The sequence below is a fragment of the Sinocyclocheilus anshuiensis genome, unplaced genomic scaffold, assembly GCF_001515605.1.
Source record: "Sinocyclocheilus anshuiensis isolate Anshui unplaced genomic scaffold, SAMN03320099.WGS_v1.1 scaffold1393, whole genome shotgun sequence".
Lineage (NCBI taxonomy): Eukaryota > Metazoa > Chordata > Actinopteri > Cypriniformes > Cyprinidae > Sinocyclocheilus > Sinocyclocheilus anshuiensis.
Window position 1 is genome coordinate 487,009 of NW_015548343.1, and position 23,573 is coordinate 510,581.

The window sequence follows — 23,573 nt, forward strand, 5'->3', positions numbered from 1 at the left end:
TCTTGCTATAGACAACGTATCACCCGGGCGTTTCTGGATGCGGTCGTTACCTGGCGCTGGGTGATGGTCACGATGGCTGCCTCATGTGCCTGGGCATGTAGCACGCTGAGGTGGCGTGTGTGGATGAGTCATCTTCTCATTGCGGGAAGTTGATCATCTCGGAGTCGTGGGCCAAGCTCCGTTTCCTCAAGGGGCGGAGTTCCGTTGCAGTAAGGGGCAATGGTTGGGCGCTTTATGAAAACAGACTGCGTTTATGATTACTACTGTATAGTGATATTCAAGTTGAAATTGTGCATTGAACACAAAACAGTGACTGTGAAATATGTTTTTAAGGTATGGGAGTGGCATATTTTGAGCTTTGATATTTGGGATAGGGTCTTTTGGGCCAGTTTGTTTGGCCATTGAGCTAGTTTTGTTTTGTAGACATGGCAACCCTGCATTGGACTGAGGAGGAAGTTTTGAGTTGTGATTTCAACTTATTTCAAAAGATCAAGTAAAATTTGATTTCTCATGATATCCTTGTATATATGAGTCCTTTAAATCTATTTAAACTAAAGGTGCAGTCACATTAGTGAACAAAAAATAATAATAAAACATCCATTGTTAATAGCGTAGAGATGTATAAAGAACCACACACATATTAGTCACTTTCAAACCAAGCACTTCCAACTTGAACATGAGTGAAATCTGCATGGGGAACTTTTATGCCCTCACGCAAAACTCCCGATCACACAGATTCCTGTAGGAATGACTGGATTTCACCCATGAAATTTCACTGAGCAATAGTAAATGTGACATCACCTTAAGTATGAGGTAAGAATCGGGGTGTCAACTCAAGCGAGGTCCAGCTTGTGTCTGCCACTAGAGTTGATGAGAGGCACCACAGCTGAAGACAGACCCTCAGTCTGGACCCCTAGAGTCAGGCGCTGGCGGGTCTGGCTGCTGTGCTGCTCCAGCGACAGGGCATCCTGCTTACGAGACAGATCCTCTATCATTTGAGCTTCACACTGTTTCAGAGACTGCAGAGAGTGCCTGGCAATCAAAGGTGTTCACAGGTCAGATTCCTTTTGAATTTGCATTATTTATAAAAAAAATAAGAGGATGAACTGAGTTAAAACAGTGGACTCACTGGGCCTGTGCCAGCTTCTGTTTCAGTGCCAGAATCAGGGGCGCATTAATGCACGGGCTTCAAGGGGCTGAAGCCCAGGGGCCTACACTGGAAAGGGGGCCCACTGGCTGCAGGGAAATTATATTTTTTGAATAATTGTTTATATGGTAGTTTGCAGCAGTGACAACAGCGTTCTGTAAACAAACTCACACATTCATTTTTAGCGATGCCCTGGTTGTAGTAGCCTATCTAGTGAATGGCTCAGTTTAGGTCCCCCCCCCCCCAAATCTATATGTCACCACGCAGATGAACAGAAACACAACACTGCTGTGAAAGGAACTGGACCGTGAGAGTGAGAGTGAGAGTGAGAGTTCAGTAACTTGCTTGGATGTAATCTTTGTGTCATCTGCATTCCATAAATAGTGTAAATTTTAAATCCGAGTCGCAAAGTCTCTATTTTAAATCCGGGGATGGAAAAATATGAATTGTCCTATTGCTTAAATGTGCTCATTAAACTTTATACGGCTGTGATTTAACTAATTAAATGTGAGCACATCATGTTTCAAAATAAAAACGCAGTTAGCAATCACCAAATAACCCACATTTATGTCAACATGCAGTGTGTTTTGCTCTACTGATGTTGAATAATTAATATTTTGTGCGATTTATGGTGTTTAAATCATACCTGTAAACTCACATTTCAGCCAGGAAAGTTTTGATGGCATTTTCCTTTCATATTACCTCCGTATAATGCCCGTAATAACATAGTGTTTACTTTATGTAATGGCTATATAATTCTGCTGTTCCACAAGCGCCACCTTGTGGCAAAGAGTGAATTTGCATATTCGCTTATATTCACATTTTACGCAGGACAGTGTTGTGAATGTTAACTGGCATATTATCAAGACAAAAAACGAAATTTGACAAATGATTGTTAGGAAGCTTAAAAAAAGAAAAAAAAGAGAGGTTTTCTGGGGTCGGGGGGCCTACTGTAATGCTGTAGCCCAGGGGTCTTTGGTTATCTTAAGGCACCCCTGGCCAGAATGGTGGCTTCCAGTTGCTTGGCTTCATCCACCAAACCAAACTGAACCTGGGAGTAATGGGTTATGATATAACCAATCAAAACACAGCAGATTAAGATGGATGGTGTTTGTTTTTTTACAGGGTGAAATTAACTAGAACAAAGGTTATGCATCTCTTTATTGCTGATGACATAAGGTACAATCACATTTGTTGTTTGGTGAAATCCAGACATTTCAATCCACCTTATTTTTTAACGTAAGTGGTGAGTGCATCCATTTGTAACTTGAATGTGTGAGGATTCTGGTGTCATTAGCTTCAAAACCAATCCGTTATGCTGCTTGATATTGCAAACTGGTATTTGTTATCGTGTTATGTTTAAAATCATATTATATTTTAATTTATTATCGTTTGAGATACGTTTTCTCTTGTTTGGTGGGTGTGTCAAAAATGTCAGCCCAATCAGCAGCAACATGTATATAAACCACGCGGTATTAAAGAGACAGCTCGCACAATGGGTCCAAGTAAAGTCGTTTACAAATGCCTTCTCAACTGCCATAGTTGCAACTCTTGTGTCATCAGAACAGGGTGTTCAACGCACCACCGTTTCCGTTTAAAAAACGTTTTGCAACGTTTTGTCGGGGCTGAACGCAGCCCAGTTGTGGCACCTGTGCTCTTGTGATGCTGTTGTTCTCTCTTATCTGCACAGAGGCCTGCATCTCCTCTTTAGCTCGGGTAATATTGTATCGGCAGAACTGCTCCCACTGCTGAGGTGTTGTGGTACTGTAAACAAAAACGAAAATAACACATTTATTATTTTATTTTATTTTACAAAAAACAATTTTTTGGAGTCAACAAACAAAATATATGTAATATTTATTATTTTATAATATATTATTTAAATTAATGTTTTAAATAGTTTTGTTTGCGTCAAACTACAAAATAAATAAAATCTGAAAATTAAAAGATATTTATAAAAAATGTCTTGATCTTGTTTAAGTGATTTTTTGAGTGTTTATGTAGAAAAAACAACGCTACAGACATTTAAAAAAATAAATAAATAGAGGTTTAAAATAAAAATAAATACCTATTTGGGGTCCCTTCACAGAACTTGGCCTATGATATAGTCTGGGGATGTTAAATTAATATTATATTAAGGATAGCACATTTACTCATTTACTCACCCGGGGGGCACTCTCGTGGGGTTGGGCTTCAGGGAGATCTCAGGTGACCGTGTAGTGAGAGACAAGCACGACATGTCCACATCACGGGCCTCTATTTTATCCTGAAGGTCAATGGTCAGCTGTTGCCGTGCTTCCTGTAAGTGACTAAGAAGATATGCTGAGATTAGCAACCACCTAATCTTCATCATATAAACGGACAAAACATCAAGTGAGTTATGATGTAGAATTTATCTAAGCGTTATTGTCATCCAAAATAAACAAAGTATCTCAATGTACTTACCACAGCTGTTCAAAGGCCTGATCGATGCACTGCTGAAGGACACGTTGTGCTCCATCAATCACCTCTTCCTTCTTCAGTTCAGCTTCTACAGGGTCACTGACTAGCTCCTTGCCACGATGACCTTCCCTGAGGTTCAAGCACTCCGCAGTGACTTCAAGAGGCAGAACAGTGGCAGCAAGGGCTCGTTCTGTCTCCTCCTTGGACTGATCAATGTTTTATGGGTTCATGAATACACTTGAGAAGTTTTGTGTCTTTCTAATTTTTTTTACAATACATTTTTTCACTGTAAAAATAGTTTTTTTTAGAGTTGTAATTAAAACAAAGATTATTTGGAAGCTTGTTTCCACCACGGAAGAAAAAAGGTAATTGTAACTTTATATCTCACATTTCTGACTTTTTTCCTCACAATTCTCAGAATCCTGAGAAGAAAATTCTGAATTGTGAGATATAAAGTGGCAATTATGAAGAAACACGTTGCGATTTATATTCAGTCGTGGGGGGAAAAATCAGAATTGCAAAATATAAACTCAGAATTGTGAGGAAAAAAATTCCAAGAATTCAGAATTCCGAGTTTATATCTCGCAATATTGACATTTTTCTCAGAATTGTGAGAAATTGTGTGACATATACTCGAGTTGTGAGAAAAAAAGTCAAAATTGCAAGATATAAACTCAGAATTGCAAGAAAAAGTCAGAATTGAGTTTTTTAAATACCCTTTTTATTTAATTTAATTTTATTTTTATTCTGTGGCAGAAACGGGCTTCCATAGTTATCGGAGTATGTTTTACACATTCAACATTTTTTACTTCAAAATTTCATGTTTAATTCAGTGTGTTACTTGATGTTTCCTTGTAATTAATTGTGAAATGTACTAACAATTTCTGAGTGAAAACAGTTTATACACCAGTTTTTGTTTTTTTGCCAGTGTTTTTATAAATAAATTTAGGAATATCAGATACTTAAAGTGCCCCTATTATGCCATTTTTAAGGTTGCTAATATTGTTTTATGAGTCTCCTAAAACAGGTTTACATGCATGCAAGGTAAAAAAACAAGTTAGTTTTCTCAAAAAATAGATTTAATTTTACCTCATTTTAAATTATTCGTAAACGACTCGTGCGAAGCAGTTCAAAGAATCAGTCTCTCTAAACCCCACCTTTCCGCGAGCCCTCACTGCTGTGATTGGTCAGATGGCGCAGTCCTTTGTGATTGGTCCAGAGCTGTAGAGCGATTGGCTCTGGATTGGTCTACCGCGTACAGCGCGTGTCGGAAACGAAACGCCCATTGCCATGATGGAATGACATCCCTGGAAACTTGTCAATACATAGAAAAGATGGTATCTATTGTACCTTACCAATTCGAGCCGGAATCTGATGATGAAAAAGTTGAACTGGCTGATCGACAAGAGACTGATTCGCAAGCACGACTGTAGCAGGACGTTTTTCAGTGGTAAGTGTCAAGTGTTAACAAGTTTGTGGTTTATTATTAATATTAATTATAAGATGTGATAAAACAAATTTTCTCTCACAGCCTAGGATACAGCGTCTTCTCGACATGATGTTAACCACATGGAAATTTTACTGTTTGTGGGCGGGCAAGTTGGCGACATAACTTAGAACGTGGGCAGACATTATGCAAATGTGTTACTTCATGACGTAGAGCGGTAACAGAATAAGATTGGAATTCATGATGACTCATTTAGGCGATTGCAGCCGACTCTTTTTTTTGATAGACAATAACTTTATTTATCGTGCACTGTCGGCTTCACAACTTTGCAGATAGTTTATGTTCACATACAGCTACATGACACACTGCATGAAAGGTAATATTCGAAAAGGCATAATAGGGGCACTTTAAATCTACTGTATTGTAGTTTTATGTATTTTTGCGTCTTTGGTGCCCCCTACAGTTAAATGCATGGAATTCAATGTCCTAAATATATTACTGTCCTAAATACAGTGGACAGCTTTACACGTGCATTTATTCCTGCCATAAAACTATCTGCCCTGATAGCGGAATTTCGTACCTGCTCACTGAACTTTCATACACCCAGAACAGACATCCATTCGCCTTATTAGAAGTGTACCGGTTATTAGAAGTGAACTGGTAATTCAAGGTTAAAAAAAAACCATACATGCAGTTGCTTTAAGTTAACTTAAAGAGATGGAAAAAAAAGTGTGAATACGGTTTTTATAGACTCATTAATCACCAGAGTGAGAGCTCCATTTCTGCATCCACTTGCTGTGCACAAGCTTTCAGATTCTCCTTCCAGCATGTGACGTCATTGATTCTGTCAGTCAGTCACCAGCTGCTGTCATTCACATCCCAGTTTGTCTGATGACAATAACAGCAAAATATTTGATAATTAGTGGTACAGTCTTTTTATCCTGTCAAACAGCTCTCAAACCACCCTGATCATTACCTTACTTGTCTCATTACGCAGAGCTCTTCCTTCCTGGCGGATCTTGTGTGAAATATTGCATTTGTACTCAGCAGTCTGATATCTGTTCATTAGTGGCCGCCCAGTCAGACACACTGTAACGCAAGCCTGGCTTCGAACTCAGGGTGGCCATGTTTGCTGGTATCATAGAAACAAGATGACAATTAAAGACAAAAGTAGTAGTTCTGGTAAACACACAAATGGTTAACCACCTGATTCTGAAAAGTTATGTTTGTGCTTTACCATTCTGATTGATATTCATGCGTCAAATTTAATTTACATTAATAAAACAATGTTTTTCCCCCCCATTGGTTAGGCCTAATTTACGTTATTATTATTAGTAGTAGTAGTACTATTATTATTGGGGTGAGTGACCGTCAGTAATGCGCCTTAAATTCACTCTCTAAGCTCTTTAAATGAAGATAGCCTACTAATAGGCTATTAATGTGAATTAACAATGAATACATCGTTTAGTAAATTATCTACTTTTACTTATTCCTGTATATTTATCATACATGCTCATTTCATGACCTCGTAGCCTAATTGAGAGACTATATTAAGTATTTGTACTTTTAGGTTATAAATCGATTGGTCACAGAGCAGGGTGCATTTAAGTCTAAAGTTAAACTTAGCTGTAAAACTTAGATGGTGGAACAATGAAAGGAAAAGTAGTTTCTGCACCTGAAATATTTTGATTTATATATTCATACATTTAAAGGTCCCATGACATGCTGCTTTTTGGATGCTTTTATATAGGCCTAAGTGGTCCCTAGTACTGTATCTGAAGTCTCTTTCCCGAAGTTCAGCCTTGGTGCAGAATTTCAGCCACTACGAGCCAGTCCCACAATGAGCTTTCCTTAGGACGTGCCATTTCTGTGTCTGTAGCTTTAAACGCTAATGAGGAGGAGAGAGGCGGGGCAACTGCCATGCTTCGCTTGTTTGCAAGCCATGATGTCTCTCGAGGAAAAAAAAATATTGCGCTCGCCTCGCACGGTAGTAGCTCATTTTCTCATGGGCGGGCCAAATTCTCTGGGCGGGCAAAGCAGAGAAAGGGGAGGTAACCTTTCCCCGTATGACGACATAAAGGGAAGATTCCAGATTGGGCCATCTGAGCTTTCATTTTCTCAAAGGCAAAGCAGGATACCCAGGGCTCGGTTTACACCTATTGCCATTTCTAGCCACTGGGGGACCATAGGCAGGCTAGGGGAACTCATATTAATGTTAAAAAACCTCATAAAGTGAAATTTTCATACCATGGGACCTTTAAGAATACTATCTTTATGTTAAATAAAGTTCATATACATGTCATTTGTAAATCACCGAAAACATTCATTTCACTTACCGAGACTGATGAAACTTTCAGATGTGTTGTCAGTCGGCTGTTGTGAGTCCGGCAGTAAACAGTAATTAAGCGGGTCTCTTGGTAACGGGGCGATGCAACTTATTCAATAATTTATACAGCATAGCAACACTCAACAATTACTCACTCTCTGAGACGTTTCATCATCTCACCGTGACGTGTGAGACCACTCTTCTCAGGTATTTCACGTGCCTGGTTCTTTGCTGAATATAAAACATAGAACACCCTAGAAACCTCAGAGCAACCCTTAAAACCCCTTAACTGTCACCGTCCCACCTGTGGGACGCTTGGCGCTCTTTTTGTTTGTTGTCCTTTTTCTCTATCAAATCTTTTAGTAATCATCATAAATTATATATCATTTGAAAGCTTAGAAGCCCAAAATTCATCCTGTGAAAACCATTTTGAAATCGGACATTGCGTTACCATGGAAATTATACTTTAAAATCTTTTGGCGGTCTCCTCTCCCTTAGTGGGCGGTGTCAAGTGTCATATTACAAAATGCATTACGGTCTTTTAGAATCAAACCTTTTTATAATCTTGACAAAAAACATATAATTGGAAAGGTCTGAGTCTCAGGATTCCATATTTGGTAATATTTGGTTTGTCAAAGTAATATTGACAGAGAAATCTAGACATTTGTGACAGAAAAATGCATTTAAAAAAATCAATGGAGTTTGGATAGCACCCGGTGGCTGTTTGTGGTATAACGCCCTAAATAAAATCTCACAAGAACCTCCATTTTTTTCAACTTCAAATTTGGAACATAACTTATTTAGACATATGGCTTTAATTTTATACCAATTTTAGAGTAAACCCTGTTATGTAAAATATTTATTATATATAAAAGTAAATTAAATTAGTATAGTGCATTTTCTTTACAGTCAATTGAAACTTCTATAACTTTTTGATACTTTAAATTTTTTTTTACATTTTTTAAAAATTCCACTTTTGCAATCTGCTGATTTTCTTCTTTAAAAAGAGACCAACCTTGGGTCTGTATTCCAAAGTGTTCATAAATTACAACAATTTAAGTTTGGATAGTGCACTTTCATGCCTATTTTAAAAAATGCGGGGTGACAGTTAAGGGGGTTTATAACCACTTAATAACACCTTATTAACAGTGGCAAATTCCCACAACATTGTTCGCAATTTTCACATTTTATTCAGAAAATGTACACATTTTATTTAAAAATTTTATTAATTTCCCCCTCCTTCATTCAACCATTCAGTCTGTTTAATTTCATGAGCTATATATTTTTACAGCTTTGCATTGATTACTTGATAATTATTTTCCTATTGCAGATTTTTTCATGCTCTAAAATTACTGTATCTGTATACATCTAGGTTATTCATGATTTATTGGTCAAAATAGGTCATGAACATTTCGGTGCGCAATTAATGGACTGATTAATTTTGGCATTAATTGGTTTATTTTCTGTGTCTATTCTGATTTTTTTTTTTTTACACTCACAAGAAAATGTGTTCCATTAGCGAATATAAATTGGGAATACATTTGTTGTTATATCATAAATGTATCATGTTTGCAGTTAAATAATGAAAGGCAGGGTTTTTATAGATAGTCCATCTCTGCTGTCTCAAGATGTTTTGTGATGTGGTCCAGTATATATTTTTCATTTGCTTCTTCTTTCAAGTAAAAATTAGATCCAGGAAGCATCTGCACAGTGACGTCACCATTTGTCATGTCCTTCCAAGCTGTAAAGCAAAAGAGACACAATACAAGAATTGCACATAAAACTAAATCTTGTAAAAGATGACAAAATCATGCACATGAGTCTAATTATTAACGAATAACCAGATTGTTCGTTCGAAGTTTACCTCTTTATAAAATCCAAACCATGCGGTTGCAACATTGTTTTTGTAAAAACTGAACCATTTACTTGTAAGACTTGCCTTGTAAGTCATGGGGTGCATCCTCTTTTCCGTCAAAGCACAATACTGGACATGACAGGACCGGTGTTGACGGTCTGCTACATCTGCCGTACATAATGTATTATATGTAGGTTTGTTGTGCCACATATTCTGATGTTTTCTTACACTAAAGAAAGACGCTGAAGTCTGTCTGTTTCTTTTCTAAACCCACCTATAATTTTCCGCTACACAGAGGTCTGCTTTCAGTGCAGGTAAGAAGAGTTTGGCGAGCTCAGCATTGGCCAGTATCTCTGGTGGTGTGCCTCCAATATAAGTTACCCACACAAGAAACTCTTGATCTGACAGATGGCTTTTTCTTGGTGCCTGCAGTCTTGCCTCAGACTTACAGAAAAGTTCAAACATTTATAACAAACATAAATATACATTTAAATATATTTGCACATACAAGTATAGTGTAAGTATAAATAATAGTAATAAAAATATCCCACCTTTGCAACAAAATAAACCAAAACACATAAAATGGAAATACCACTTATATGTTGTGTAACTTTTTTTTTTTTTAACTCCTTTAATTTTGGCATTTTGAAGATACTGTGTATTCCACATAATATGTGGGGTGATCATGCTTCCATGTTTGTTTTCATGTGCAAAATGGTTCTGGCTGTTTTCTCATAATTTTCAATTCTATTTACAGTTGTAAGATATGACAACAAACAGAACAGATCACACTTACATATGGTGCAGAGGCTCCAGAGAGAAACATGTGGATCGGCTCAAGATTGTAGACCTTGTTTACGTGCTCGGCAAAAGCAAAGCAGGTCATAGCTCCAAAACTACAGAATGAAGTTGCAAATTAACAGGTATTTATTTATTTATTTAAAACGGTTGCCTTTTATAATGACTATCATGTTCTGGCCCATGTTCCTTTTAAATTGACTATCATGTTCTGGTCCTACACATCAGTGTATATATAATTTAAAACCATATATTTTTATATATACTTTCTAAAACCTATGATAATTTCCTGCTACTTTAGCAACAGTGTCACAAACCTATGTCCAAAGAGTGCAAATGGCTTTTCTTTGAGTTGTGGAAGTATCACACAGATGACCTCATAAACGATTTCCTGCATATTTTGAAAAAATGGTTCCTTGGCCCTCCCTTCTCTGCCTGGCAGTCTAACCGAGTACACTGAAAATAAATTATTAAATTCTGCTATTAAATATAATATAATATACACACCCACGCCCCGTTTTTTAACAGGGGATTTACCTTCAATAGAGTTGTTGAGAGTTTTGGCCCAGCGAGCATAATGGATAGAGCCTCCACCTGCCCAGGGAAAACAGATGAGACGGGCCAGAGCATCTGGGCGCTTGTTGAAAGAGGTTATGACTTTATCCATTCCTCTGAAACATTATGATATGAATCAAAAATAATTCATCCTAGGCAAAACTGTCAACTGATAAAATACTTATAGGAAAAAAGAGTTGACTAGCTGATTAGTGCTTATGGACTGATGCCACATATGGGAGATTTGGAAGACTAAAGAAATATGAAAAAAAAAAACTGAATAAACCTGGAGAGAATATTCCACATGATAGTGAGCTACACAAAGTTTGAGTTATTGATCTCAGTACTGGTTTAGCTGCATTTCAGCTTAATCAATCCCATGTATAATAGAATCTAATCTTAATATAGTAGCACATATAAATAGGGTTTGAGCTTTTTGTAGTTCATCAGCATTCTGGTGTACATTTACGACTTCATGCAGCTAGTTACTGTATTTACATACTTAAATAGATGGTTCACTGCAAAACTCAGACAGCTTTGTCAGGCCAAAGAAGATGCTTACAAGAAGGGGGACAATGTCTTGTATAAACAGGCTAAATACACGCTGGAAAAGGAGATCAGAGTGGCAAAGAGGAATTATTCTGAAAAAATAAGGATTCAGTTCTCTTCCAGAGACTCAACATCAGTGTGGAAAAGTCTGAAAGAAATCACCAATTACAAGACACCATCCCCCAGCACTGTGGAGAATAGCTCATTCTGATTCTGATTCTGATTCTGAAATATATGAGCCATTGATGTGTGCCCTAATTATTTAATCTTTCATGGGATGATTTAAGAAAGAAATTTAATTTAAATTAATTGATCTTTTTGTTTTAGACTATAGAAATTACATCAGTAAATCAACAGGATTAATAATAAAAAAAACACCAGATACTGTTCTCACGTTTATAGTGCAGAATATATCCTGTACAATCTTCTTCTTTGGTAATGGCATACACGCAAAGCACACTGCTGCCATCTGTAGATCATAGTTTGTAGTAAACTGGTGGTATTAAAATATTTTTTCTACCTGTATTGAAGTGATTTTTTTTTATTTATTTACAATTTACAAAACAAAAATGTAAGACACTACCACAAAGATGAAGACTAAATGTGATAAACAGAGAAAAAGACAAAAAAGGACTAGAAGGAGCAAAACGTTTAAATCAAATGTGAAATGTGATCAAAATAAGGTACATAACATTTAAGATAACAACATACAAAACGTCACTAAAAGAAAATAATATTTGACAGAGGAACATACATGTGGATATGATACCAGATCAAATTGGAGGATTTGTTTTTGTAAAACAAGGAAGGAATGGGGAGGAATATTATCATTTACTGTGCTAAAAAAAATATAATTTAAAAAAATTATAATATAAAGTTTTTTTTTCTTCACAATAAAAACATTTTATAGAGAGTTCATGTAATTTATGTTCTTACACTACCCATTAATTAACAATCAAAGGCGGATCAAATAAATGACATTATGCTAGGAAGTGACGGTGTTTCCTGCGTTTGGTATTTCCTGTGGGTCTCCCTGATTCAGTGTTGCCATGTCCGTGTATTTTATGTTTTTTTGGACTTATTTTTTGCTTATAAATACAGGCGATTTCAGGTTTGGGGATTATTTCAGTTTTACAGTGACTCAAAACAAAGAATCTTTAGGCTAAGAATTTGGCTATTTTAGGCTTATTTTGAATATGCAAGCCGCATATTCCGAGTTAGTTTTGTCAGACCAACTTGCCTGCTTTTGTACAGATCTGGCAACACAGCCTGACTGTACAGAGATGGTAAACCCAAGGCAAACCGGTAACACACCGACAGAGTCGATGAGACGTCAACGGCCGCTGGCAAACTCGGACTAAAAGACACATTTTCAACTTGGCAGCGGATATTCATCTATAAACTTCATATCTGAGTGTATGTCTTTAAATGATAAGAGATTGGCACTTTAGAAGACACCGCGAATGGTTCGAGGCTCCTGACAAACTGTTTCGCGACGGCTGTTAAAAATATTTTTCTTCGGAGTCTTTTGGCTTGTCAGCTGGTAGCAATTACGGATCTACGGCAAACTGTAGGAGACACGGTTGGGAGTTCGTGCCTTTTGGTTGACTGACTTGGTACTGGCTGGGTGGACCTCCGACCAGAGCAGAACCTCCGAGCGGCCCGCTTCAACACCCGCGGTAGCAGCCGGGGTGTAGTTCGGTTTACGGAGGACATTCAGCGGCTTTAAACAAACACCCTTCAGCCGGTATTTGATCCCCTGGAGCCGGCTAGATTCCGGACAGAGACCTCATGAATGGAAATCGGAACTACAGGTACGTCGCTCTCGTTTTCAGACCGATTTAGGATTCTTGTCTATTCCGAACTATGGCGAATTGACTCGGTCTAACTTTGTTACGTCCACCGTCAGCACTACACACGTTCATTGCTTAGCAAACGTCCTTGGTGAGTTGCTAATAACTGCTTTTTGAGATAAGAATACGTTTTTGGATTTATTTTACTGCTCGTCTACGTTTGGGCGTAGCAACCAAATTATTGTGAGGGTTTGGGATTTTTTTGGCTGTCATACACCGTGTGTGGAAGATCCTGACTCACTTGCTCTGCTGACGTCAGTCCACTGTGGCACAGCTGTCACGCACAGGTGCTGCGTGCGTCAGGTGCGGCAGTCCTCGAGCTGTCCGTTGCCATGACGACTGTCACTGAATCAACGCTTTATCAGTCTGAATGATCTTACGTAGGATTTTTAGGAGATCGTTTTGTATATAACCAGAAGTTCCTTTAGAAACTATTCATTGTAGATCCTCAGAATTTATAGGGATGCCGAGGTAATAATGTGTATCGGGGCGTTTTGGGGGGCCTGGCACCTTTAGTAGTCCCTAGGAAGGAAGAGGTTGAGATCTTAAAATCCATATTAATTTTGCACACAAGTAACAGGCGGTAAACATACACTCGCTGCGTCTGCGTGAGAAGGTAACCATAGCAACGTTTTATATACGCAAATATTTATAGAGTTTATATAGGTGTGTGTGTATATACAGGGCCGTCCTTAGGGGGGTGCAACTGGTGCGGTCGCACCGAGATGGTCCTCACTGCAGAACACAAGATCCAGGGGGCGTGGTTGGATCCAGATCCAACTCCTCCCACCTTACATATCCCTAAACCTACCCGTCTCAACCCCCTGATCTCTAAACCCACCCATCTCCACCCCCTAGATGTGGATCCAACCACGCCCCCTGGATCTTGTGTTCTGCAGTGAGGGGCTACTGGTCGCACCGGGCCCTGCGCTTGAGGGGGCCCCGCGGCGAACGGACCGAGGGGAATCCCCACCCCACCCGAACGCCATCACGAACGGACCGAGGGGACCAACTAAACCTATATATACCTATAATAAAACTATATTTATTTATTTATTTATTTATATACATGTATACACACACACATATACACACGAATATAAAGTCTATAAATATTTCAAATAACTTAAGTGAAAATAAAATGTCAAAATATGGGTGAAATAATGTTCCATCATCATTTAGCATAACAGATTATTTATGTAAAAATTAAACAACATACTTATTCTTACTGTACTTATTACATATAAAAGAAAAAGTGATCATACTAAATTTTATTTCAAGTGTTTAAATACTTATTGCAGATATCTAAAGTCTTTGGTAAAACTTAGTGGTTAGATTTAAATAGGTTAAATTTTAGATTCTTAGGATAGTGGTAAAGATTTAAAATGACAGTGAATTAGTATTTTGGGACTGCACTGTGATCCTTAAATAGAGTCTTTTAATGTAATCTAATGATTCTTGTTCTAAATATGCCTGACAAGATTTTGTATACAAAGTATTGTTACACTGAATGACACGTGTTCTGTAAATTATGGTAAAAATGTATGATACATTTTTTTATACATATGATACTCATGATACATTCTAATGTATTGGGAAAAAATTAAAGCTGTATTAAATTTGTATTGTTTTGATGCTTGAAAACCCCTTTTTATATATATTTGTAATTTATGATTTAAAAAAAAAAATTCTTTAATATTAATACTACTTTAATATAACATTTGTGCATGATGAGATCCTGTAAGTTCCTACGGAAATTCATTTGACCAGAAGTTACTGTGCAAAAAAAAATTATGCATACAAGTAGCCTACCAAGTGGTGGTGATGCATACCAATAGAAGCCCATTTGCCTGAGAAGTTAACCGAAGCAACAGTACTGTTTGAGCACTGATTGAATCATGGTTTATCACTTTATTATAGACATTTAAAAAAAAAATAGTGTTTTGTTTGACAAGTCTTTAACATAGTTGACTTTTGGCTAACTCTACTAGGTCCGCCAAATAACATTTAAAAATAATTTTTCAGAATTCTGTTTTAATTCCGTTTTAATAATCTAAAAGGATGTATCATGATTTGATTAAGTGCTTTCAATTTACTCATTCAAATTTTACCAAATTCCATGACATTCCGTGATATACAGTAATATATGTATGTACAGTATATATGAGGTCTTTCAGAAATTCTTTTGACCAAAAGTCACTGTAAAAAAGTAATAAAGTATCAGGCAGCAAATAAATAGAAATCAAATCACCCTTATTTTTATAGATGCTCACAAACAGTGTTCGCCTTAGGAACAGTACTGCTGGAACCCTTATCGAATCATCATTTATCACTTTATTATAATAAACAAATATTTTAAGAAAAGTTAGTGTATTGTTTAAAACATCTTTAATGTAGTTGACTTTTGACCAAATAACAATTTGATTTGCGTGATATGAGATCAGAATGCCCCTCCCCTAAATTTTACAGTAAAATTAATTTGACCAAAAGTCACTGTAAAATTCACACACTGTATATAATACAGATTTTTTTTTAATTGGTGGACTTTTCCATTTTTAAATCGAAACCCATTTCACACAAATATCGACAAAATGTAACTAAAAATATTGAAAACAAATTATTATAAGCAGTCTGTCTGTAGATTTTGTAACTGACACTAGGCAGAATGACCCCTTCTGTTAATCAGCGAATCAGGGACAGTTAAAAATGCTGACAAATTAACAATGGCCATATTGACACATTTGAGAATATATCAGTCTGTCAATAATAGAAACCCATATAAAGTGCAAAATTGTCTAAACAACAGTATCAGACAACTTTAAATTCTTTTGCTTGACTAGCTTTAAATAATTAAATGATGAGAAAGGAGATGTGTTTCAGTCCCTGAATGAGTGAAACCCTTGTAAACATGCCAGTCACCTATTTGCCAGTTAAGTGAACGTTACACTCCGAGCAGCAGACCAACAATAGCCTTTCAAACTGATCTGAGTGTATGTTACCACATCACTGTCAAACCTGTAGTTCCTCTTACTCTATGATGTCAAGAAACTGCTAGGGATTTCAAATAAAGTGAGAAAAAAGGACTTGTGAGAATGAATGCGTGTGAACAGTACAAGCAAGTGAGTGTTTCATGGTGAGATTTCTGCATGAACATTGTAGAGTAAACGCACATGTGTGACCTACAAGATCAATTGTACCTGTGTCTCGAAACAGCTGTTCTTCCTTGAATTGGTTGTTAGTGTAGTCTTGGTTGCTATGGTGAAAAGAAGCCACATGAGTGCCACCGGCATAGCAACGGCACACTGGGAAGTGTAAGTAGTTGCAGTCGAATTCCCCTTACACATCTCTCTCAGTAACAGTTTCGCTCTGTAAACCCCCTCTAAAGCATCTTTACAACAGCAGTAACAGTCTCGCCCACTGTGACATGATGTGATAAAGCAATATGCCACTCAATGTGAAAAAAGAGAAAAGTGATGTCAGAGCTGATATTCAAAGTGAAAGAACATTTTAAAAGATGACAAAGGCTGAACATTTAAGGCAGCATCTAAAGCAGATTTAAATAGCAACGCAGAAAGGTCGTTATTTATTCAACATAGGCCTAAGGAACGTTTTCCGTAAAGAGGGGTGAGCACTCTTCCCCATTAAAGAAACCTGCCCTGACTCCAAGATAAGCTTGCATGATTCATCGAAATAAAACCGAATCATGATATGGCTTTGGCTGATGATACATGGGGCAACTTTTTGAGCAATGTTGTTTGGGCACTTTCACATTAAGAATGGCAGAACAAATGTCTATCTGGATACTTTAGATCATCGTAGGGCTGGACTATATGGCCAAAATTGATATCACGGTATATTTCTTAATTTCGGTCGATACGATATAATTCCGATATCGATATGACCACTATTTATCTGAAATGGAAATCTTTTGTAACATTATAAATGTCTTTATCATCACTTTTGATCAATTTTAAGCATCCTTGCTAAATAATCGAAATATCGGAAATGTGTTTAAAAATCATATCACCGTTATTGAAAAAAATTATATCGCGATACATATTGATATTGAATTATTGTCCAGCCCTAGATCATCGTGGGCCCTGCTGTGCCTCACCTGGTTGACATTACCCAAAGTTGCCCAGCAACATTGCTCAAAACGTTGCCCCATGTATCATCAGCCTTGGTGTGATTATCAAATCGTGTAGGCTGTGATTTATGGGAAGTAAATAAATAAAAAAGAGTGAAGCACAGCATTGTGTTCTTACATGCAAAGCACTTAAGGGCTCCCTAAAATTTGAAAATGAAGAAACTAAGACTGTCATAAATATTAGTGTTATAATTTTACAGTTGTAGTATAAAACAATTTTTGCATTATTTTTTTTAAATACTCATATTTTTATTTACAGTGAAATATTACATTAGTAATATTTCTTATTTAGTTTTTATTTAGTAGTATTTATATTATTATTATTATTATTTTATATGAACAAATGCTGTTAATTTGGACATGTTGATTTAGTTATCTGAAATGATAGTTACAGAACTCTTATTATTGTCTTTGAACAGAGATCCTACTAGTCATCTTAAAACTTTCAGTATAATTAATGTAACTTAAAATTACTTAAATGTGACTTCTGGTTGAAGTCTTTAAGCGATAGTTCACCCAAAAATGAAAATTCTGTCATAATTTACACAAAAGAAGATATTTTTAAAGAATGTTGGTAACCAAACAGTTGACTATAGCCATTGACTTATAGTATGAAAAAAAAGTCTAAAACGTCAGGGGCTACTGTCAGCTGTTGATGTCTTCAAAATAACATCTTTTGTGTTCAACAGCTGAAAGAAAGTGTTAAATCACCTGTCTTAAAAAATGCAACGGAGAAACTGCGACAGGTTTAACAAACAAAACAAATTCTATGTTTCTTAATATTCTCAACAAATAGGCATTTTATTTGACTATACTGAGTATATGAATTGTATGTTGGAGATATCCGTTTGTGTGCTTTTAAATATTCAAGCCAAATTGATTGCAATCTTTCTTTAAAAGTCTTAGCTGACAGTGTATTTGTTTTATTTGTTTTATTTGTTTCACAGGTATACACTAGTGTGTGTATGAAAGGTGTGGGTTACCGGTAATGTGTGTGGTGTGATGATGCTGAGTGTTATGTTGTTTCCACTGAGTAGGTATTTAGAGGAAATCTCCTGATAAGACAAATAACACCCACTGTTACCTCTTACTATTATTAATTCAGATATTAATCATGTTTCCATGAAATATCAATATTGACAAATGAGAAATAACGCTTTTATGTCTGTATGAAGGTTGATTTGGCTTTAATGTTATGATTATTATGATGGCACCATGACAGTGTAGGCTATTTGATTTTATATAACTCATATTGATGGAAATCCCCTCTGATTTTCATGACAGGAGCCGTTGGGGCTGCGCCCCTGTTCTCCGTACCTCGGAGGCCAGGCTATGGCACCATGGGGAAGCCCATCAAGCTGCTGGCCAACTGCTTCCAGGTGGACATCCCCAAAATGGACGTCTACCTGTACGAGGTGGACATCAATCCCGAAAAGTGCCCACGTCGTGTTAACAGGTACCAAACAATGAGCAATAATGATAATTGACGTAGTTTGTGGCACTTCTTTTATTTTAACCATTTTTTTGGGTTAACCATCTGTATAGTCAAATTGAATTGATTCATTAAAGGAACAGTTCACCCAAAAATGAATATTTGCTGAAAAATTTACTCCACCTCAGGCCATCCAAGGTATAGATGAGTTTGGTTCTTTTTTAGAACTGATTTGGAGAAATTTAGCATTACATTACTTGCTCACCAGTGGATTCTCTGCAGTGAATGGGTGCCGTCAGAATGAGAGTCCAAACAGCTGATAAAAACACCACAATAATCCAGTAATCCACACGACTCCAGTCCATCAGTTAACATCTTGTGAAGTTAAAAGCTGCGTGTGTGCGTGTGCGTAAAACAAATCCATCATTGAGATATTTTTAATTTCAAACCTTTGCTCTATCCATAGCCTTCTGTCCATAATGTTGCTTTCTCCAGTCGTCTCATCTGAATCAGGAGAGAAATATGCACAGATCAAGCAACGTTTACAGGTGATACTGGTTCTAAACAAATATGCCGGTGGATTTTGATGTGAGAGGACAACAGGGGATTAGTGTTGTCACGGTACCAAAATTTCAGTATTCGGTACCGATACCAGTGAAAATCCACGGTTCTCGGTACCAATTTCGGTACCAAAGCAAAACACAAAAACATGCTAATTGAACATTTTTATTAATAACATTAAACAAAAATTAAATGTACAAAACCAATGCCATTCTTTATACTTATTTAAAAGTGTTTCAAGTTTTCCCACAAGTAATAAAAGTATGAAAAAAGTAAACAAGTTTCACCCAAAAGTTTAGTCATAGTTACCGACTTGGTACCGAAATACCGGGTCTTTTGACAACACTACAGGGGATAGACTTTTTTTCACAGGAGGAAGTGTTACAGTATTATGGATTATTATTGTAATTGTCCAGAAGAGATGGTTTAAAGTTTTTCACTTCATAATTGATTGACTGGAGTCGTGTTGTGCATTACTGTGATGTTTTTAACAGCTGTTTAACAGCATTCATTCTGATGGCACCCATTCACTGCAGAGGATCCAGTGGTGAGCAAGTAGTGTAATGCTAAATTTCTCAATCTGTTCCAATGAAGAAAAAAAACTCATTTACACCTTGGATGGCCTGAGGTTGAGTACATTTTCAGCAAGTTTTCATTTTTGGGTGAACTATTCCTTTAAACCTACGATAACCACTACTATGACCCTTTCTGTAATGGCTTCTAGGGAGGTGGTGGATACCATGGTGCAGCACTTTAAGGTGACAATCTTTGGGGACAGAAGACCAGTCTATGATGGCAAGAAAAGCCTCTACACTGCCCAACCGTTACCAGTGGCCACAGGGGGGGTAAGACATATAAATGGGCTCCAGGGTTGGTGGGAAGTACCTTAGAGTACTTAAAAGTAATTAAGCCTTGATACATGTATTTGATTAAATGTTCATCATCATATTCCTGTTATGATGCCAACTGTAATTCTTATAAATATTTGCTGCAAACTTTTTATAATAGGCCTACCGAACTATCAAGACTGCTAAAGAACAGCATCTTGATTGTTTATTTCATTATTAGTGTTGTTTTATACGTATATTTTTGCACAAAAGCATATGGTTATTATTATTATTATGATTATTATTATTAATACCTTAATAAATATCGACAACTCAAATATTGATAGTGGACATTAAAGTATTGCCATAAATCAGGAAAATAGAATGTCATTTAATTTTATACAATCAAGAAATGGAAATAAATGAATGTAAAAAAGCTAATGAATTAAAATAGCTTAATTTTAGACATTTAAATTGATCACATGCAATGAAAATACTTTGTGACAGAATTTAGGAATTGTGTTGCATTAACATTTTATTTCATGTTAATTAACTAAATTAAATGGCAGCATTTTTTGTGCAGCCTTAATGCATTTGCACATTTTTATAAAAAGTTTATATAAATAAAAATCTCATAATTTAGAAAATTTTTCATGACAGTGTCTTTTATTATTTTAACCTGTATGACAAAATAAAACACATTTGTAAATCTGTGTTAAATATTATGTGTGTAAATTTGTGTAATATCTGTAGGTGGACTTGGATGTGACCTTGCCAGGTGATGGTGGGAAGGACAGGCTGTTCAAGGTCACCATTAAGTTTGTGTCACTGGTCAGTTGGCACTTGCTGCATGAAGTCCTCACTGGGCGGAGCACACCTGATCCTCTGAACCTGGATAAGCCAATCAGCACCAATCCCGTACACGCTGTAGATGTTGTTATGCGCCATCTGCCTTCTATGAGGTAAGAGTTCCCCCTGAGTACTGTTACCTGATCATAAAGGGCATTTAATACAATTAGAAAAGCATTAAGTGATTATGTCTTTAACGATACAGTGCATAACTAGTAAAATGAGACTGAAAGTGTTTTGTTGTAGATTAGTGTAGCATAAACAGTAAGTGGTTGGATAAGGATAATTTAGGTAAATTAATTTTGCACAGGTTTATTCTGCTGGTTACAACTGTGTTATTTGTCTTCTCTCTATTCAGGTACACTCCAGTGGGACGATCTTTTTTCTCCTCCCCCGAGGGCTATGATCACCCACTGGGTGGGGGGAGGGAGGTGTGGTTTGGCTTCCACCAATCAGTGCGACCAGCTATGTGGAAGATGATGTTGAACATTGATGGTAAGTCAGAGTGTTATGGTAAGTCAAACCATTTTGGTCTGAATTATCCAGTTACATGATCTGGATGTTGTTCAGTGGTTATAAAAGATCAGATAAAAGAAAAAGATCAAATCATTCCATAATAATTATGCAACTATTGACATTCTTCCATTTCCCCCCTATGTGTCATTGGTTGGAAAAACAGATAGTCCAGCTTTTAAAAGCATCACAGTGTTCATATTTTGGGGGATTTAACCCGCAAATGACTTGTTAGCTATTTAATTAACTATTGGTGTGCCATCGACCGTGCTTTAATTTCTCCACAGTGTCTGCTACTGCATTCTACAAAGCTCAGCCTGTGATTCAGTTCATGTGTGAGGTTTTGGATATCCATAACATCGATGAGCAGCCTCGACCTCTTACTGATTCCCATAGAGTCAAATTCACCAAAGAAATCAAAGGTTTGTGTGAATGGAAGATTAGAGTTATTTCTATTCATCAAATAATCCTGAAAAACATCATAGTTTTCAAAAAAATATTTAACAGCACAACTGTTTTCAACATTGCTAATAAGAGGAAATGGTTCTTGAGCAGAAGCACCAAATCAGCACATTAGAATGATTTCTGAATGATCATGAGACACTGAAGATGGGAGTAATTACTTCTGAAAATTCAGCTTTGCCATCACAGGAATAAATTACATTTTAAAATAAATTAAAATGAAATTGTAACAGTATTTCACAATATTACTGTTTTACTGTATTTTTAATCAAATAAATGCAAACTTCTTTAAAGAAACATTTAAAAATGCATGAATGTAAATGTCATAGATCAGTAGCCAGGTTTCCATCCACATATTTTAATGCACATTTTGGGATAACGTATTAAAAAAAAAAAAACTGGAAACACAAAGATGTGTAAGAGACATTTTTGTTTGGGAGAAACAAGGAAAGGAAATGCTGCTTACAAATTACTTAAATTTTTGCATAAATTAAATTTGCAACTTGGACTGAAACATGATATTTACTGTTCTGTATTTAATAGTCAAAATACTCTATGCTGTAAACTGACCAGTTGCATCTGTATGGTGTAAATTTGATCTTCTCCTCTTATTAGGTCTAAAGGTGGAGGTCACCCACTGTGGCACCATGCGGAGGAAGTACAGGGTGTGTAATGTTACTCGTCGACCAGCAAGCCACCAGACGTAAGTGTACTGTATATGCATCGTTTTGTATATTTCTTATGATAATGTGAGGTTTGATTGTGTCTCAGTTAGCAGACAGGCCAATAAGTCTGTACTGTGTCAAAAAACCCTTAAATATTTTATTGTCCATTTTGTTATATTGAAGCATGATATCACTTGCTCACCAGTGGATCCTCTGTGAATGGGTGCCGTCAGAATGAGAGTCCAAACAGCTGATAAAAACATCACAATAATACACAAGTAATCCACATGACTACAGTCCATCAATTAATGTCTTGTGAAGCGAAAAGCTGTGTGATTGTAAGAAACAAAGCTATCATTAATATATTTTAACTTCAAACCATTTTTTCTAACTAAAATAGGAGTTCTCTATTCATAATTTTGCTTTCTCCAGTCATCTCATCCGAATCAAGCGAGAAATATGCACATATTTCTTTGTGCACAGAAATATCCACAAAACGTTTACAAGTGAAACACTCTAAAACAGTTCTAAACAAATATGTTGGTGGATTTTGATGTGAGAGGACAATAGGGGATTAACTTTTTCACCGGACATCACGTGTTATGGATTATGGACTTGTATTTCAGCCAGAACTGATGGTTTGAAGTTAAAACGACTTAATGGTGTTTATTACAAATATGCAGCTTTTTGCTTAAAGGGTTAGTTCACCCAAAAATTAAAATTAGCCCGTTTTACTCACCCTCAAAGCATCCTAGGTGTATGTGATTTGATTTCTTCTTTTAGACGAATCCAATCGGAGTTATATTAAAAATTGTCCTGGCCCCTCCAAGCCTTTCAATGGGGGTAAGCGGGTGTTGGTTGTCAACAGTTCAGAAGACGTGAAATAAAGTGCGCGCATCCGTAATAAAACGTCCCTCACATGGCTCCGGGGGGTGAATAAAGGCCTCCTGTAGCGAATCCATGCATTTTTGTAAGATAAATATCCATATTTCAAACGCAATAAACACTTTTTTCTCACTTCCGCTGACTGTGGTACGCGGAAGACATTCAGGCATCATGCATGCACCTCTGAGAAATGCAGGAGCAAAGGAAACAAAGTTTCCTTACTTTAGCAAAGGAAAACCAGTCTCCTCTTGGCTTATATC

The 23,573-nt window shown here is 36.7% G+C and overlaps 2 protein-coding genes and 1 pseudogene across 5 annotated transcripts in view; 1 reads left to right on the plus strand and 2 right to left on the minus strand.

Annotated features, from left to right (window-relative positions):
• Nucleotides 1–833: 833 nt before the first annotated feature.
• Nucleotides 834–6,163, minus strand: LOC107656566 (tektin-2-like; annotated as a pseudogene).
• A 2,617-nt stretch (nucleotides 6,164–8,780) lies between these two features.
• Nucleotides 8,781–13,251, minus strand: LOC107656617 (S-acyl fatty acid synthase thioesterase, medium chain-like). Of its 2 annotated transcripts, none has more exons than XM_016444527.1 (7): nucleotides 13,214–13,251; nucleotides 10,553–10,686; nucleotides 10,333–10,471; nucleotides 10,014–10,113; nucleotides 9,492–9,661; nucleotides 9,302–9,384; nucleotides 8,781–9,103 (listed from the first exon to the last, which is right to left on the minus strand). In XM_016444527.1, exons 2-7 carry the CDS (start codon nucleotides 10,680–10,682, stop codon nucleotides 8,961–8,963), a joined length of 765 nt encoding a protein of 254 aa, XP_016300013.1. In that variant the 5' UTR covers nucleotides 10,683–10,686; nucleotides 13,214–13,251; the 3' UTR covers nucleotides 8,781–8,960. The 2 variants fall into 2 exon arrangements, with proteins under 2 accessions (XP_016300013.1, XP_016300014.1); XM_016444528.1 differs by lacking the exon at nucleotides 13,214–13,251 and adding an exon at nucleotides 11,514–11,587.
• LOC107656616 (protein argonaute-3) overlaps nucleotides 12,381–23,573 on the plus strand; it is a 24,062-nt gene continuing 12,869 nt past the window's right edge. For 2 of the 3 annotated variants that reach the window (XM_016444524.1, XM_016444525.1), the window contains exons 1-7: nucleotides 12,383–12,933; nucleotides 18,404–18,575; nucleotides 19,837–19,957; nucleotides 20,693–20,901; nucleotides 21,147–21,283; nucleotides 21,589–21,723; nucleotides 22,379–22,466. In XM_016444524.1, the coding sequence (XP_016300010.1) occupies nucleotides 12,915–12,933; nucleotides 18,404–18,575; nucleotides 19,837–19,957; nucleotides 20,693–20,901; nucleotides 21,147–21,283; nucleotides 21,589–21,723; nucleotides 22,379–22,466 (881 nt within the window). In that variant the 5' untranslated portion in view covers nucleotides 12,383–12,914. Of the gene's footprint in view, nucleotides 12,934–18,403; nucleotides 18,576–19,836; nucleotides 19,958–20,692; nucleotides 20,902–21,146; nucleotides 21,284–21,588; nucleotides 21,724–22,378; nucleotides 22,467–23,573 lie in introns of all 3 variants that reach the window. The other variant, XM_016444526.1, reaches the window with a different exon arrangement.

Bases quoted from the DNA above. Each gene is read 5' to 3' on its own strand.
- LOC107656617 (XM_016444527.1), bottom strand. From the start codon at position 10,682: ATGGATAAAGTCATAACCTCTTTCAACAAGCGCCCAGATGCTCTGGCC. The intron at 10,114-10,332 runs GTTTGTGACACT...TTCATTCTGTAG, and splicing joins TTTGCACTCTTTGGACATAG to TTTTGGAGCTATGACCTGCT. The intron at 9,662-10,013 runs GTAAGTGTGATC...CTTTTCTGTAAG, and splicing joins CTGGAGCCTCTGCACCATAT to TCTGAGGCAAGACTGCAGGC.